Source organism: Chiloscyllium plagiosum, unplaced genomic scaffold, assembly GCF_037043375.1.
Source record: "Chiloscyllium plagiosum isolate Xiang-an unplaced genomic scaffold, Cpla_swu_hap1 HiC_scaffold_8, whole genome shotgun sequence".
Classification (NCBI taxonomy): domain Eukaryota; kingdom Metazoa; phylum Chordata; class Chondrichthyes; order Orectolobiformes; family Hemiscylliidae; genus Chiloscyllium; species Chiloscyllium plagiosum.
Genome location: NW_028270146.1, coordinates 54,909,273 through 54,927,636, shown reverse-complemented (window position 1 = coordinate 54,927,636; position 18,364 = coordinate 54,909,273). Strand labels below are relative to the sequence as shown.

At 42.2% G+C, this 18,364-nt stretch overlaps 1 protein-coding gene across 2 annotated transcripts in view; it reads left to right on the top strand.

Annotated features, from left to right (window-relative positions):
- Window positions 1–18,364, top strand: part of txndc16 (thioredoxin domain containing 16) — a 126,863-nt gene that overhangs the window by 82,163 nt on the left and 26,336 nt on the right. For both annotated transcript variants that reach the window (XM_043697651.2, XM_087989857.1), the window contains exon 16: window positions 9,722–9,806. In XM_043697651.2, the coding sequence (XP_043553586.2) occupies window positions 9,722–9,806 (85 nt within the window). The remainder of the gene's footprint in view (window positions 1–9,721; window positions 9,807–18,364) is intronic.

Sequence of the window (18,364 nt, the reverse complement as noted above, 5' to 3'; positions counted from 1 at the left end):
AGTCCCCTGGGCCTGATGGCATTTATCCTAGGATTCTCTGGGAAGCAAGGGAGGAGATTGCAGAGCCATTGGCCTTGATTTTTATGTCCTCTTTGTCTACAGGAGTAGTGCCAGAAGACTGGAGGATAGCAAATGTGGTTCCCTTGTTCAAAAAGGGGAGTAGGGATAACCCTAGTAACTATAGGCCGGTGAGTCTCACTTCTGTTGTGGGCAAAGTCTTAGAGAGAATTGTAGGGGATAGGATTTATGCACATCTGGATAGGAATAATGTGATCAAGGATAGTCAGCATGGTTTTGTGAAGGGCAGGTCGTGCCTCACAAACCTTATTGAATTCTTTGAAAGGTGACGAAGGAGGTTGATGAGGGGAAAGCGGTAGATGTGGTATATATGGATTTTAGTAAGGCGTTTGATAAGGTTCCCCATGGTAGGCTACTGCAGAAAATACGGAGATATGGCATTGAGGGTGAGTTGGAGGTTTGGATTAGGAATTGGCTGGATGGAAGAAGACAGAGGGTAGTAGTTGATGGCAAAGTTTCTTCATGGAGTGCCGTCACTAGCGGTGTTCCGCAAGGATCTGTTTTGGGACCATTGCTGTTTGTCATTTTTATAAATGACCTGGAAGAGGGGTTAGAAGGTTGGGTGAGCAAGTTTGTGGATGATACGAAAGTCGGAGGAGTTGTTGACAGTGAGGAAGGATGTGGCAGGGTACAGCAGGATATAGAGAAGCTGCAGAGCTGGGCAGAAAGGTGGCAAATGGAATTCAATGTAGCTAAGTGTGAGGTGATTCACTTTGGGAAAAATAACAAAAAGATGGGGTACTGGGCTAATGGTCGGATACTTGGTAGTGTGGATGAGCAGAGGGATCTTGGTGTCCATGTACACAGATTTCTGAAAGTTGCCACCCAGGTAAATAGTGCGGTGAGGAAGGCATATGGCGTACTGGCTTTTATTGGTAGAGGAATTGAGTTCCGGAGTCCTGAGGTCATGATGCAGTTGTATAAGACTCTGGTGCGGCCGCATCTGGAATATTGTGTGCAGTTTTGGTCGCCATACTATAGGAAGGATGTGGAGGCACTGGAACGGGTGCAGAGGAGGTTTACCAGGATGTTGCCTGGTATGGAAGGAAGATCGTATGAGGAAAGACTGAGACACTTAGGGCTGTTTTCATTAGAGAAAAGAAGGTTTAGGGGTGACTTGATTGAGGTGTACAAGATGATTAGGGGGTTAGATAGGGTTGACAGTGTGAACCTTTTCCCGCGTATGGAGTCGGGTATTACAAGGGGGCATAGCTTTAAATTAAGGGGGGGTAGATATAGGACTGAAGTTAGGGGTAGGTTTTTCACTCAGCGAGTTGTAAGTTCATGGAATGCCTTGCCAGTAGCAGTGGTGGACTCTCCCTCTTTATGGGCATTTAAGCGGGCATTGGATAGGTATATGGAGGATAGTGGGTTAGTATAGGTTAGGTGGGCTTGGATCGGCGCAACATCGAGGGCCAAAGGGCCTGTACTGCGCTGTATTGTTCTATGTTCTATGTTCTATGTATGAGCAAGGACGGTTTGTGATACTTAAGGCCCTGATACATGGGGAGAAATATGGCATCTTAAATGTCTACTGTCCTTTGGCACATCCCCTCAAATTATTGATCAGTGCCTTCTCTAAGCTGAGTGCCTTTGGAACATGGCACATTATTATAGTGGGGCGGGGGGGGGGTTTCAATTGCCTTTTGGATCTGACAGTGGACAGGATGTCTAGTGAGTCCCCAACTATCTCTTTGCGGGCCATGCAGGTGACTGACTTATGTGAGGAGTTGGGCTTTGTGGACATTTGGAGATGTCTTCACCCTATTGGCAGAGACTTCATCTTTTTTTCAGACCCGCTTAAATATCTACAAGGATGGATCTTTTTCTGGTGCCCTCAGCCCTTCTGGATTCGATTCTAGGTTGTAAAATTGGGAACCATAGCTATTTCTGATCACATGATGGCATATTTGTGGCTTAAGGCCAAGAGTGTGGGCCTAGGCTCACGGCACTGGCACTTGGATCCTTTTCTCCTCAAGGATTCCAAATTTGTGGAATTCTTTTCGAGGGAGTTTCAGGAGTTTTTGAATATCAACTCATGCGTGGCTAGTAGTCTGTCTATGCTATGGGAAACTGCTAAGGCCTTTGCTAGGGGACTAGCTATTTCCAGTTCGGCTAGCCGGAAACAACAGAAGGAGGAATAGCAGCATCTAATTGAGACGTGGCTGAAAGCCGCTGTGGTGGCATATTTTGCAAGACCTTAGTTAACCAAACTAAGTGGATCACGGCCCTCTGGTCTGCCCTGAATTCAGCACCACAGAGCACAAAGAAAGAACTTGCTTTTGCTAGCCAAGATTCTTGGTAGTGTGGATGTGCAGAGGGATCTTAGAGTCCATGTACATAGATCCCAGAACGTTGCCATCCAGTTGCCACCCAGGTGGATAGTGCTGTTAAGAAGGCATACGGTGTGTTAGGTTTCATTCGTAGAGGGATTGAGTTCCAGAGCCGCAACATCATGCTGCGTCTATACAAAACGCTGGTGCAGCCACGCTTGGAATATTGTGTACAGTTCTGGTCCCCATATTTCGGGAAGGATGTGAAAGCATTGGAAAAGTGCAAAGGAGATTTACCAGGATGTTGCCTGGTCTGGAGGGAAGATCTTATGAGGAAAGGCTGAGAGACTTGAACCTGTTCTCATTGGCAAGAAGAAGGCTAAGAGAGGATTTTATAGAGACATACAAGATGATCAGAGGATTAGATAGGGTAGACAGTGAAAGTCTCTTGTTGATGATGTCAGCGTGTACGAGGGGGCATAACTACAAATTGAGGGGTGATAAATTTAAGACAGATGTCAGAGGCAGGTTCTTTATGCAGAGAGTGGTAAGGGCGTGGAATGCCCTACCTGCTAATGTAGTCAACTCAGCCACATTAGGGAGATTTAAATAATCCTTAGATAAGTATATGGTTGATTTTGGGATAGTGTAGGGTGACGAGCTGAGAATAGTTCACAGGTCGGCACAACATTGAGGGCCGAAGGGTCTCTTCTGCGCTGTATTTTCTATGTTCTATTGCCAATAAGGGTATTTGTGGAGGCTTCCCTGGAGTGAGTTGTTTAATTGTTCACCACCATTGAAAACTGAATGTCACAGGAACGCAGAGCTGAGATATGATCCATTGGTTGGGAATCTCTTTGCACTGTCTATCCCTTTCTGCGTATGTGGTTTGGCATGCAAGTAGTCCTGTGCTGTAGCTTCACCAGGGTTTGAGACCTCGTTTTTAGGAATGCCTTCACTGAACGAAGGTTGATCCTCTGGCTTGATGGTAATGATTGAGTGGGGAATATGCTGGTCTATGAGGTTACAGGTTGTGCTGGAGTACAATCCTGCTGCTGCTCCTGATGGCCCACATTGCCTCATGGGTGCCCACTCTTTAGTTGATAGATCAGTTTGAAGTCAATGCTATTCATCATCGTGCTGTACAACAGATGTCCTCAATATGAAGATGGATCTTTGTCTCCATAAGGGCTATATAATGGTCATTCTTACTGATGGTCATGAACAGATGTTCCCACAAGAGGCCTGAACTATCCAGGAACTCTCCTCTATTTGTAGACATGGCTGTGGTCAGTATTAAGCTTTGTGATGCTCAGGTAAGGTAGTTGGCGTATCACAGCAGGCATTAGAAATTTCAAGGGATATCGATCATACAATACCCACAACTGTTAATTTAGAAACTCAGCATGAACTGAGACATGAAATGGATTTGTGGTATATGCTTGCTTTTTCGCCTTTATTTCACAACCCGTAACAAGATTACTGCTTGTTTTCATCCTAAATTTCCTCACGCTGTATCTAAATCCCATCTGTGGTCGAGGCCATGCATCCTTCATTTTACCCGAAGGGCCCGTTCTGCGCTGTATTGTTCTATGTTCTATGAGTATAGGGATAGGCCAAGGAAGTAATTAGCATATCTGACTAGGAAAAAACTAGCTCCCCAATCCCTTACTGCAATCAGAGACAGCGCGATGTCATACGACCTTACATACGATGTCAAAAGGATTAAAGAGGCTTTTCGGAGTTTTTACTCTGAATTGTATTGGTCTGAGGACAGGTAGGTCAAGATGGAAACCATTTTTAAGAGCCTGGAAGAGGCCTGTCTCCTTAATGCACCCTTGACAGTTCAGGAAATACAGGAGGCAGTTAGGCAACTTCAAAGTGAGAAAGCGCCTGGCCCTGATGGTCTCCCGGGTGAGTTTTATGAGGAGTTTATAGGGATTCTGTCAGGGCCGATGTTGGAGATGTACAATCACTCCATATGCATGACTGCCTACCAGAAGCTAATATTTCCTTCATTCTTAAGAAGGGGAAAGTTCCTGAGGATTGTGCCTCATACAGGCCCATCTCTCTATTAAATTCAAATGTTAAGATTCTGTCTAAGATTTTGATGCTGAGGTTGGAGAAGGTGTTGCCTCATATTATTAAAGAGGACCAGACAGCTTTTATAAGGGGCCATAGGTCCTCTAATAACATTAGACGTTGCTGAATATGGTCTAAGCATGTCAGCAACAATTGATCCAGGGGTTGGTGATTTCCTTAGATGCAGAGAAAGCATTTGACCAAGTGGAATGGCCATATCTCTTTTATGTCTTTGAGCAGTTTGGGTTGAATGGGGTCTTTGCTAGGAGGGTGGAGTTTTATATTACCACCCTCTGACCGTGGTCATCACCAACGGGGTGAAGTCTGGGAACTTTGGGATTGGTAGGGATGGTTTTCAGGGCTGCCCCTCTCACTGTTGTTATTTACGTTGGTGATAGAGCCGCTGGCAGATGCCATTCATCAGAATGTCCACATAACCGCTCCAGAAGTGGGATCGAGGGTACACAAGATTACACTGTATGCGGATGACGTCCTTCTGCTTTTATCGGACCCGATGACCTCCGTATCCCATCTGATACAATGTATCAATTCATTTAGGGCTATTTCAGGATATAAGGTCAACTTTGCAAAGTTGGAGGCTATGCCTTTGGGGGACCTTAAGAAAGTGGCAGAAGCTGAAGGTGGCCCTAGGTTCCCCTTTAAGTGGTGATGGACGGGTTTCCTCCGGGTGCTCCAGTTTCCTTCCACAGTCCAAAGATGTGCAAGTCAGGTGAATTGGCCATGCTAAATTGCCCGTAGTGTTAAGTGCATTAGTCTGAGGGAAATGGGTCTCGGTGGATTACTCTTCGGAGGGTTAGTATGGACTTGTTGAGCCGAAGGACCTGTTTCCAAACTGTAGGGAATCTAATCTACTCTTACCTATTGCTTCTGGACATGCCACAGGCACATGCTTATTGGGCGCCGAGGCGGCAGAGATAGGGAGGGTATTGAGGATCAAAGTTAAAGTAGACTCGACATCTCCTGGGTCTCCCGAATTTATCATCTTTAGGAAGGCATGGGAAGAAACTATTTGATATTCTTACTTACTATGCACAGAAGAATATTCTGATGAATTGGGTGTCTGAGAACTCACTAGGCTTGCTGGGATGGTGAAAATTAATTTTTCATGAATATGGTGCACCACAACACAGACCTTTTTTATAAGACATGGCAGCCCTTTTTGAGTTATTTGAATACAGATTTGTCTGCTATCTTAACTAGGGCGTTAGTTTAACCAGGATGGTTAGGTTTGCTGACCCCTGGGCCCTGGAAGAGGATTCCTGAGTATATGGGTATATATATAAAACGCTCCCGTTTTTTGGTTTGGAAGCTTTGTGCCCAGCATTGTTATTCTGTGTTCTTGTGTGTTCTTTTGTTTTTTGTTCAGTCACTTCCTTATTTATTGGTATTGTTTTGCACAGTGTCTGGTTTTGGTTTGTTTATAGGGTAGATTAGTAGTTGCATTGTAATTTGCATTTTTGTTTATTATACTGGTATTTGTGTTTTTTTAACAACTTTATATTTTTGTAAAGTCAAAACAAAGTTTTTTTTGGCCAATAAATACATTTACAAAAAAATGTACGATGGTAGAGGGACAATTTAAAGAACATTTACGAAAAAAGAACAAAAAAATACAGTAAGGGAAGTGTTCCAAGTGTGGCTAACATTTGTTTTAGATCAGAGGAATACTTCTGTAATACAAGCTATGCACTGCAAATGCTAGAGATCTGAAATAAAAACAGAAAGTCCCGGAGGAACTCAACAGACCTAGATGCATCTGTGAGGGAGCAACTGAGTTAATGATTTGAGTCCAGTGTGTTTCTTCTATGGAGCTAAGAAAGGTCAGAAAAGTAATTGTTTTTCTGCCGTTGATTGAAGGAGGAGGAGCACCAAATGGAACAGTTTATATGAGTGCCCACCTGATCCCTTACCAATCATTCCTCGGGCATAAGCCCTTCCTGAAGAAGGGCTAATGCCTGAAACGTTGATTCTCCTGCTCCTCGGATGCTGCCTGGCCTGCTGTGTTTTTCCAGCATCACATTTTTCAACACTTGTTCTTCATCGCCAGGGGAAAATAACAGAAAACTACAGAGAAAACCTGAAACTACAGACTTATTAGCCCAATATCAGTTGTAGGTAAAATGCTAGAATCTAATAGGATGTGACAACAGACACTTAGAAAAAAATGTTATGATTGTATCTAGTCTACTTTATATTTATGAAAGACAAATCATATTTGACAAGCCTGTTGGAGTTTTGTGTGTATATTACTTATCAGAATAGACAAAGGGGAACCAGTAGATGTGGCATGTTTAAGTCTTTTGATAAGGTCCCACACAAGAGATTAAAGCACTTCAGATTTGTGGAATATACTGGCATGGATTGAGAACTGGTTAACAGACAGAAAACATAGAATATAAATAGATGAATCATTTTCGGGTTGATAGGCTATGACCAATTGAATACCAGAAAGATCACTACTTTGAATCTTTGAAATTTTTTGCCCCCATGCGCCTGTGGGAATTTCAGTGTTTAGTTATGTTCAGGGCTGATACCAATAAATTTCTACATTTTAGAAACATTAACAGATAAGGAGGGGAGGGGAACAATGCAGGAAAATGATTTTGAAGTACAAGATTAGCAATGATCTCATTAAATATGAGAGTGGGCAGTGAGCTTACTGGCCTATTACTACCTTCCTTTCTTATAGAGTCAAACAGCACCGAAACACAAAAAGGTAATTAACCCCTGGATTCCTAGCTGAGCCACGAGCTAATTGGCACAGGGTCAATAAGATTAAGCAGGTAAATGCGTGATTCAAAGATTGGTGTTGGAGGAATGGGTTTGAATTCATGGGTCATCGGCACCAGTACTGGGGAAGAAGTGACCTGTTCCGATGGGACGGTCTTCAGTTGAACCGTTCTGGGACCAGAGTCCGAGTGCATTGCAAAACTAAGACTATAGACAGGGCTTTAAGCTAAATAGGTGGTGGACGGGTGGGGGGGGGGGGGGGGGGAGGGGTGGAAATTTCTAACTTATCAGGTAAATTAGAAAACCTGAATGAAAGGCAGAGGTAAGAGTGCAAAGTCCAGGAGACGTTATTAAAATCTCCAGCACAGACACACATAGGACAGAGTACATGGAAAGGGTTAACAATCAAACTTCAAGCACTCTGGACAAACGAATGACAATGAGAAGAGGAATGGTAAATATATTACAGAAAGTAAGTAAGGCAAAAGTAAGTGAGTAAAGCACAAAATGGGAAATTACAAACCAATTAACCTAATCTCAGTCTTGGGTAAGATCCATTATGAAGGATGAGGTTTCTGAATACTTGGAAGTGTATGCTAAAATAGGGCAAAGTCAGCATGGTTACGTCAAGGGGAGGTCATGCCTGACAAATCTGCTAGAATGTTTTGAGGAAGTAACGAGCAGGTTAGATGAAGGAGACCCAATGGAGGTTATCTACCTTCAAGAAGGCCTTCAACAAGGTACCACACAGGAAGCTACTGAGTAAGATAAGAGGCCCATTGTGTCAGAGAATAGAAGCTTGTCTGGCAGAAAGCAGAGAATGGGGATAAAAGGGTCCTTCTCATAATGGCAGCTGGTGACAAGTGGTGTTCCACAAGGCACATGTTGGGACCACAAATTTTCACTTTATGCATTAACGATATAGATGAAGGAACTGAGGGCATTCTCACTAAGTTTGCAGACGATACAAAGATAGGTGAAGGACTGGTAGCATTGAGGAGGTGAGGAGACTGCAGAAGGATTTGGACAGGTTAGGGGAGTGAGCAAAGAAGTGGCAGATGGAATATAACATGGGAAAGTGTGAGGTCATGCACTTTAGTGGGAAGAATAGATGCATGGACTATTTCCTAAATGGGGAGAAAATTCAGAAATCTGAAGTGCAAAGAGACTTGGGAGTTCTCGTCCTAGATTCTTTCAACTTTAAGGTAAACTTTAAGGTTGAGTCAGTAGTTAGGAAGGCAAATGCAACGATGGCATTTATTTTGAGAGGTCTTGAGTATAAAAGCAGGGATGTATTTCTGAGGCTCTGTAAGGCTCTGGCGCACATTTGGAGTGTTGTGCGCAGTTTTGGGCCCCATATCTCAGGAAGAGTGTACTGGCCCTGGAGCAGGTTCAAAGGAGGTTCATGAGAATGGTCCCAGGAATGAAATGCTTAACCTATGAGGAATGTTTGAGGACTCACGGTTTATATTTGAGAGTTTGGAAGGATGAGGGGGAATCTAATTGAAACATACAGAATACTGAATGGCCTGGACAGAGTAGATGTAGGGAAGATGTTTCCATTGGTAGGAGAGACTAGGACCCAAGGGCATTGTCTTAGAGTAAAGGGAAGACCTTTTAGAATGGAGATAAGGAGAAAGTTCTTCAACCAGAGAGTGGTGAATCTATGGAATTCAGTGCTACAGAACGCTGTGGAGGCCAGGTCATTGAGTATATTTAAGACTGAGATAGATATGTTCTTGAGTACCAAGGGGATCAAGGATTGTGGGGAGAAAGCAGGAGAATGGAGATGAGAAACATTTCAGCTGTGATTGAATGGCAGAGCAGACTCGATGGGCTGAATGACCTAATTTCTGTTCCAATGTCTTACAGTCTAAACAGGCCCTTGATTCCAATGTGCCTGCACCAACCAAATTTCCCAAATCAAACTAATCCCATTGCCTAAATTTAGCCCATATCCCTCAAAACCTTTCCTATTCCTGTATTGTCCAAATGCCTTTTAAATGTTGTAACTTTGTGTTCCTCAACTACCATATTTCCATTCCATTCCATGTGTGCTTTCCTCAAAGGCTTGTTGTCTGATGTTGTTCCTTCATCTTGAACTGTTTTCTTGGCAATTTTTTGTCAATAGTGGTTTGCCATTGCTTTCCATACTTGGGGAAGGAAGCGAAGGGAGGTCCAAGTCTCTCTGAGCCTGAATTGAACCCATGCTGTTGGTATTACTCTGAACCACATGCAAATCATTTAGCCAACTGAGCTATATTGGAATTGTGTTATTTCCATTCTGAAATTTCCAGTAAGAAATAAACATCCCTTTCATGGAGATCCCAAAATATGTTGTAATTGTTACCATACAGAATCTGTGTGGACTATAACACACAAGGTTACACTCTGCAATCTCTAAAAATCAAGTTGCATCATTAATATATTTCTCAAAATTGAAACTTTAATCTTTTTGTGTTTGCCTTTGAAATCAACTTTTTGCCTTCATCAACTTTAAGAAATTGAGTGCCCTAAAAGCCTGTCTTATGTTTCAGAAAATGATGCCTTTATTGAAGCTGCATATTCCCTCAGGGGCACAATGGTATTGAGAATGTACATCCAGAAAGATGCTATCTATCTGTAAGTGATTACATATTCCTTCTTTTCCAAGAATTCTGTGCTTGAGGTTTGTGAAAGCATTAAAAGAAATTCTGTAAAACGCTTACTTTCACTCACACGTAACATCAAAATTTGTTTTCGCAATTCCTGCAGAAGATTTATGTTTCTAAAAGTTCACAGGCCATTGAGATTTATGTTCCCCCATTTGTTTGCCAATAAATTCTATTTTGTATTGCTGCAAGTTATTGTGACTGCAGCATACCTTTGTATAACACTTAATTGGGAAGATGTCTCAAGTCACTTCATAAGTGGAGCTAAGTACAGGAAATTAATGATTTTATCTACTACCGCAGCGCAGTAGATTTAATTGTGTAAGATGAACATTGAAGTGCTGAGCAGTGACTAAGAAGCAAGGCTGCATGCCTTTGAAATTTGCACAGCCAGTTTGCTATCACAACTACAGGTCATTGCTCCATCAAATTCACTGTTTTCACTGCTTTGCATGGATCAGGGATTGTTTGGAAATTGACTGAGCATCCTGTCAAATTAATAGAGAAGTAGAAACTACATAAAGTTTAACAGACCAAAGATGAGCCCAAATGCAGAAAGACACTAACTGACTATAGAAGATCTTGTGGAGCTAGACTCAAACCCTCAAGTTTACCTTTTAAACCATGACATTCTCCTTTTTAATCATAATTTCACAGGTTCTGTCCTAATTTTAAGTCTATTAAAGTGTCCAAGATGGTGAATGTGAATTTGTAAATGTTTCTGTCCTTCCATCCTTCTGTCCAGAAAGCGTTGTTAGCGTATTGGCCGTGCGTTTCAATACGCCTCTTGAATTTTGACAAAATGGAAGTTCTATAGGGAGGCACACATGGGTGGAAGAGTCTGCATCAATGAGCCTGATTGTCTCCTCATTTGATGTCTGCATATATGCTTCCAACAGCATTTGCTGATCAAGGCAGGCAGGAACTTGAGATGATTTTTTTTCCGTAACCAATTATGCTGGTCAGATTTAGCATCTGTATCTTTAACCCAGCAAAACCTATTTAAGTCAACAAATTTTGCAAGTGCTTGATAAGGTTCGTCTGACCTACTGTTACATTTCAGTTTATACCTGAATTAATTGGTGTAATATGAACAAGTTGAAAAGTCATCATAATTGGATATTACTGACAGTATATTATGTTTGGTGAATGGTTCCAATTTTAGTAGTTGTTCATTTCAAATTTCAACTAATCTTGACAACTATTCAAAAAGCAAATCAATTCCCTTTGACATGGCACACAGAAAGTCATAGCCAATTTAGATAAAACAGGGGTTAGTGGCTGTGGATCAGTCTGTCACTTTTTTTAAATATAGTAAGCTTATTTTAAAATTCCCTAAATATATTCTAATGTTTGAATTTTTCTCCTGTAACATTTGCTTTTTATAGGAACAGAGAAACCTATGTAGCCCCTCAGAGACAACTCAAAGTTTAATGTGATTATGGCTACTCTTTGTCAAACTCCATTCACCTGTCTGTCTTTTCAACAACAGCTTACTTATAGATGTGTCTTTAGCATAATAAAACATCTAGCCATTTCATTGGAGCAATATAAAGTAAATTAGTCATTTTATTTCACCTCATCACATCACATGCCAGGCAATATTAGGTCAAATAGGGTCATACAGTCATAGAGATGTACAGCATGAAAACAGACCCTTCGATCCAACCCTTCCATGTCGACCAGATATCCCAACCCAATCTAGTCCCACCTGCCAGCACCTGGCCCATATGCCCAAAAGCTTAGTCTGAGGGAGTGTCTGAAAGAAGAAAGTGAAATATTCCATATCCCTCAAAAACCTTGATTTAATTTTAAAAATTTAGTAATCTTAGATTTAACATCAGTTGCTATTCGTGGAAGAAGGTCACAAATGTTTGCCACTCACTGTGTGTAAGAGTGTTCCTTAGTTCAACTTCGAATGGTTTGACTCCAATTTTCCAAACTTTCCATCCTAGACTCACCAACCAGGAAAAGTAGGTACTCTCGACTTGTCTTTTCAGTTTCCATTACTATTTTAAAATCTGAGCTCAAACCACATCATAACCTCTCAAATTCCAGAAAGTACAGTCCATTACATCTCTCCATGTAATTGCATCTTTGGAATCTAGGTATCTTTCTGGTGAATCTTAGAAACTATACTACTCTCCATCCAAGGCTAATAAATTGCTTCTGAGTCATGGCATCTAGGACTGCTCAATGTGGTGCAACTAGGCATAACATCTACTCACATGTATTCTACTCCTCCCAAGTTACTTTCTATATAAAAGCCAAGTGCTGCAGAGGCTGGAAATCTGCAACAAACACAGAGAATACTGGAGAAACTCAGCAGATCTGGCAGTATATGTGGAGAGAGGAGCCGATTTACATTTTGAATCCATATGAATCTACTTTTGTACCTGCTCATAGCATTTTAATGCATTATCTACATGGACCTCAAGTCTTTTTTTGGACATCCACTATTTCTCACTTCGCATGACTTAGAAAGTCCTCTCATCTACCATTTCAAGGTGAAAATTGATGGTTAAATAATTGCCTGTGATAAAATCCATTGGCCAGACTTTTGCATATTCATTCAATCCATTAATGTTATTTTGTAATTGTACACTTCCATCTACACTGCTTACAATTTCCTGCTGCTAAACCAATTTCCCTAGCAGGAAAATATATTGAGGACAAGCAGCCATAGTAATGTAATTGTGTGTTTGAGGACTGTTATTTAGAGATGCTTTCAAGCAGTACATTATGAGAATGTCTTAACTATTTTGGGACAAAGATTTTTCAGGATGTATATAGTTGGATTTCATTATTTGCACACGGACAAAATTCCTGATATCTATAGTTGGGCTACATTTGCTGCTGGATTGCAATAAATGCTGAAATGTTTATTTAACCAACATAGTAACTACTCTAGATGATACAAACACTGGCCTTCTAACTGGTATATGACAATCCAATTAATGAATTATTGTCCTCTTGTCATTCATTGGAAACATTCTGTTCCTGTAGGCCAACCTCTATAAATGCTGTCAGGAAACAATTCTTAGTGAAATCTTTAAAAAAAAATCATGGGGTGGGAGAGAATGAACATGCATGGATATTCTTCCACTTGTGACACGGAATCAGGGAAAGTATTAGGATTTACCCTATTTGTCAGGGCTTTTATGGTTCTTGCAGGCATGACCTAGCCACAGGTCACACACTGGGACACACATAAATTCAGTGCAGCAGTGGTCCATTTGGGATCTTGAGTCTGCTGTGCTGTTCAGTTAGATGCTGGCTGTTATGATTTCTTCACATTCCCATCTAGTCCTGACATAAAGTCGTAAAGGAGTTGTCCTGGGAGCCTTTAACATTGACTCTGAACACCATGCAGCCTCATCACAGCAGGTCAAATATAGACAGGAAACCAGCTAATTACAGTGTACTGTCTTCCTTCCATTGGCTGATGACTCACTTATCTTCATGTTAATGCCACTAAGTACTAAGGGTAGCAAGGACATGGACTCTGGTGGGGGATGTGAATGTCCATTATGAAGAGTGGATCAGTAGCAAAGAGCTAGTCAAGTCATAGAGTCAGAGAGATGTACAGCATGGAAACAGACCCTTCGGTCCCGTTCATGCCGACCAGATATCCCAACCCAATCTAGTCCCACCTGCCAGCACACGGCCCATATCCCTCCAAACCCTTCCTATTCATATATCCATCCAGATGCCTTTTAAATGTTGCAATTGTCCCAAGCCTCCACCAATTCCTCTGGCAGCTCATTCCATACATGTACCACCCTCTGTGTGAAAAAGTTGCCCCTTAGGTCTCTATTATATCTTTCCCCTCTCACCCTAAACCTATGCCCTCTAGTTCTGGACATCCCCATCCCAGGGAAAAGACTTTGTCTATTTATTCTATCCATGCCCCGCATAAATTTTTAAAACCTCTATAAAGTCACCCCTCAGCCTCCGACACTCCAGGGAAAACAGCCCAAGCCTGTTCAGCCTCTTCTTATAGCTCAAATCCTCCAACCCTGGCAACATCCTTGTAAACATTTCTGAACTCTTACAAGTTTCACAACATCTTTCCGATAGGAAGGAGACCAGAATTGCACTCAATATTCCAACAGTGGTCTAACCAATGACCTCTACAGCTGCAACATGACCTCCCAACTCCTGTACTCAACACTGACCAATAAAGGAAAGCATACCAAACGCCTTCTTCACTATCCTATCTACCTGCGACTCCACTTTCAAGGAGCTATGAACCAGCAATCCAAGGTCTCTTTGTTCAGCAACACTCCCTAGGACCTTACCATTAAGTGTCTAAGTCTTGCTAAGATTTGCTTTCCCAAAATGCAGCACTTTGCATTTATCCTAATTAAACTCCATCTGCCACTTCTCAGCCCATTGACCCATCTGATCAAGATCCCGTTGTAGTCTGAGGTAACCTTCTTTGCTGTCCACTACACCTCCAATTTTGGTGTCATCTGCAAACTTACTTACTGTACCTCTTATGCTCACATCCAAATTATTTATATAAATGACAAAAAGTAGAGGACCCAGCATCGATCCTTGTGGCACTCCACTGGTCACAAGCCTACAGTCTTAAAAACAACCATCCACCACCACCCTCTGTCTTCTACCTTTGATCCAGTTCTGTATCCAAATGGCTAGTTCTCCCTGTATTCTGTGAGATCTAACCTTGCTAATCAGTCTCCCATGGGGAACCTTGTCGAACGCCTTACTGAAGTCCACATAGATCACATCCATTGCTCTGCCCTCATCAATCCTCTTTGTTACTTTTTCAAAAAACTCAATCAAGTTTGTGAGACATGATTTCCCATGCACAAAGCCATGTTGTCTATTCCTAATCAGTCCTTACCTTTCCAAATACATGTACATCCTGTCCCTCAGGATTCCCTCCAACAACTTGCCCACCACTGACGTCAGGCTCACTGGCCTATAGTTCCCTGGCTTGTCCTTACTACCCTTCTTAAACAGTGGCACCACATTAGCCAACCTCCAGTCTTCCGGCACCTCACCTGTGACTATCGATGATACAAATATCTCAGCAAGAGGCCCAGCAATCACTTCTCTATCTTCCCACAGAGTTCTAGGGTACACCTGATCAGGTCCTGGGGATTTATCTACCTTTATGCATTTCAAGACATCCAGCACTTCCTTCTCATAATATGGACACTTTTCAAGGTGTCACCATCTATTTCTCTACATTCTATATCTTCCATATCCTTTTCCACCGTAAGTACTGATGCAAATTACTCGTTTAGTATCTCCCCCATTTTCCACGGCTCCACACAAAGGCCATCTTGCTGATATTTGAGGGGCCCTATTCTCTCCCTAGTAACCCTTTTGTCCTTAATGTATTTGTAAAAATGCTTTGGATTCTCCTTAATTCTGTTTGCTAAAGCTATCTCATGTCCCCTTTTTGCCCTCCTGATTTTCCCTCTTAAGTATACTCCTACTTCCTTTATACTCTTCTAAGGATTCACTCGATCTATCCTGTCTATACCTGACATATGCCTCCTTCTTTTTCTTAACCAAACCCTTAATTTCTTTAGTCATCCAGCATTCCCTATACCTACTAGCCTTTCCTTTCACCCTGACAGGAATATACTTTCTCTGGATTCTTGTTATCTCATTTCTGAAGGCTTCCCTTTTTCCCTTTACCTGCGAACATCTGCGCCCAGTCAGCTTTTGAAAGTTCTTGTCTAATACCATCAAAATTGGCCTTTCTCCAATTTAGAACTTCAACTTTTAGATCTGGTCTATCCTTTTCCATCACTATTTTAAATCTAATAGAATTATGGTCACTGGCCCCAAAGTGCTCCCTCACTGACACCTCAGTCACTTACCCTGCCTTATTTCCCAAGAGTAGGTCAAGTTTTGCACCTTCTCCAGTAGGTACATCCACATACTGAATCAGGAAATTGTCTAGTACACACTTAACAAATTCCTCTCCACCTAAACCTTTAACACTATGGCAGTCCCAGTCTATGTTTGGAAAGTTAAAGTCCTCTACCAAAGCCACCCTATTATTCTTACAGATAGCTGAGATCTCCTTTTAAGTTTGTTTCTCAATTTCCCTCTTACTATTAGGGGGTCTATGATACAGTCCCAATAAGGTGATCATCCCTTTCTTATTCTCAGTTCCACCCAAATAACTTCACTTGATGTACTTCTGGGACTATCCTCCCTCAGCACAGCTGTAATGCTATCCCTTATCAAAAATGCCACTCCCCCTCCTCTCTTGCCTCCCTTTCTATCCTTCCTGTAGCACTTGTATTCTGGAACATTAAGCTGCCAGTCCTGCCCATCCCTGAGCCATGTTTCGGTAATTGCTATGATATCCTAGTCCCAAGTTCTTCACCATGCCCTGAGTTCATCTGCCTTGCCTGTTAGGCCCCTTGCATTGAAATAAATGCAGTTTAATTTATTAGTCCTATCTTGTCCCTGCCTGCCCTGACTGTTTGACTTGCTTCTGTTCTCAACTGTACCAGTCTCAGATTGATCTCTTTCCTCACTATCTCCCTGGGTTGCACCCCCCATCTTACTAGTTTAATCTTCCCGATCAGTTCTAGCAAATCTCCCTGCCAGTACATTCGTCCCCTTCCAATTTAGGTGCAAACTGTCCTTCTTGTACAGGTCACTTCTACCCCAAAAGAGATTTCAATGATCCAAAAATGTGAATCCTTCTTCCATACACCAGCTCCTCAGCCATGCATTCATCTGCTCTATTCTCCTATTCCTGCCCTCACTAGTTTGTAGCACTAGGAGTAATCCATATATTACTACTCTCAAGGACCTCCTTTTTAAATTCCTGCCTAATTCTCTGTAATCTCCCTTCAGAATCTCAACCTTTTCCCTTCCTATGCCGTTAGTTCCAATGTGGACAATGACCTCTTGCTAGCCCCTCTCCCCTGTGAGAACATTCTACACCTTCTCTGAGACATCCTTGATCCTGGCACCAGGGAAGCAACACACGATTCTGATTTTTCGCTGCTGGCCACAGAAATGTCTGTCTGTACCTCGGACTAGAGAGTCCCCTAGCACAATCAATCGAATGGAACCTGACGTACCTCTCATTATATTAGAGCCAGTCTCAATACCAGAAACTTGGCTGTTCATGCTACATTCCCCTGAGAATCAATCACGCCCTACATTTTCCAAAACAGCATACTTGTTTGAAATGGGGGTAGCCACAAAAGACTCCTGCACGAGCTGCCTACCTCTCTTACCTTTCCTGGAGTTAACCCATCTATGTGACTCAATCTGCGATTTTGTTCCCCCTTCCTATAACTGCCATCCATCACATACTGTAGCTGTTGCAAATTTGTCCTTGCCTCTAACTGTCTCTCCAACCGATCCATTCGATCTGATAGGATTCGCAACCAACAGCATTTATTGCAGATATAATCCGCAGTAACCCTTAACCTCTCTTTAAACTCCCACATCTGACAAGAAGCGCATATCAGTCTACTAAAGGCCATTTTTGCTCCTTCACAATCTACAGACCCAGACAGTAACACCATCTTATTCCTCTACAAAATACTGCCCCAGGTTAAATTAATAGTTATGGCTTTTATTTTAAGTTTAATCAAGAGACATATCCTAAAGGGCATAACTTACAGACTGGATCTGCAGCAGAGAGTGAGGGAACCAACACGAGGGAAATTTCTACTTGAACTCGTCTTCACCAGTATATCTGTCGCACATGTCTGGCCATGACAGTATTGGTAAGAATGACCACTGTACAGTCTTTGTGGCGACGCAGTTCTGCCTTCACATTGAGAATACTGCCCATCATGATGTGTGGCACTACCACTGTGCTAAATGAGACAGCCTTCAAATAGATCTAGTAACTCAGGTCTGGGCATCCATGAGGTGATGTGGGTCAAGTCACAGCAGAATTGTACTTTAGTACAATCTGCAACCTAATGGCTCGGCATTCCCCCCTCAACCATTATCATCAAGCCAGTGGATCAAAACAGAAACTGCTTGGAAAAGTCAGCAGGTCTGGCAGCATCTGTGAAGAGAAATCAGAGTTGACATTTTGGATCCAGTGACCCTTCTTTAAAACTGATTGTAGCTAGGAAGAGGTTGGTTTATCTGCTGTAGATGGGCTAGGGGAACAGAGGAGGAGTAAACAATAGGTGGAGGAGGAGCTGAGAAAGAGAGAAAAACAGTTGGGCAGACAAAGAAATGGGGTCTAATTGGGACTATTAGTAGCTGACAATGGGATGGTCATGGTAGCACCCCATGTGACAAGACACCACTTTTGTGTGGTTTAAGGTAAGGATATGTGAGAAGATGCTCAGGCCCTAAAATTATTGAACTCAATATTGACATCCACAATGTTAACTTGGTTCCTCTCCACAGATGCTGCCAGACCTGCTGAGTTTTTCCAACAATTTCTGTTATTGTTTCAGATTTCCAGCATCTGCAGTCCTTTGATTTTCTTTTGTTTAGCCAGGGGGTTGACCCTGGTTCAGTGAAGAGTGCAGGGGTGTCTGCCAGGAGCAG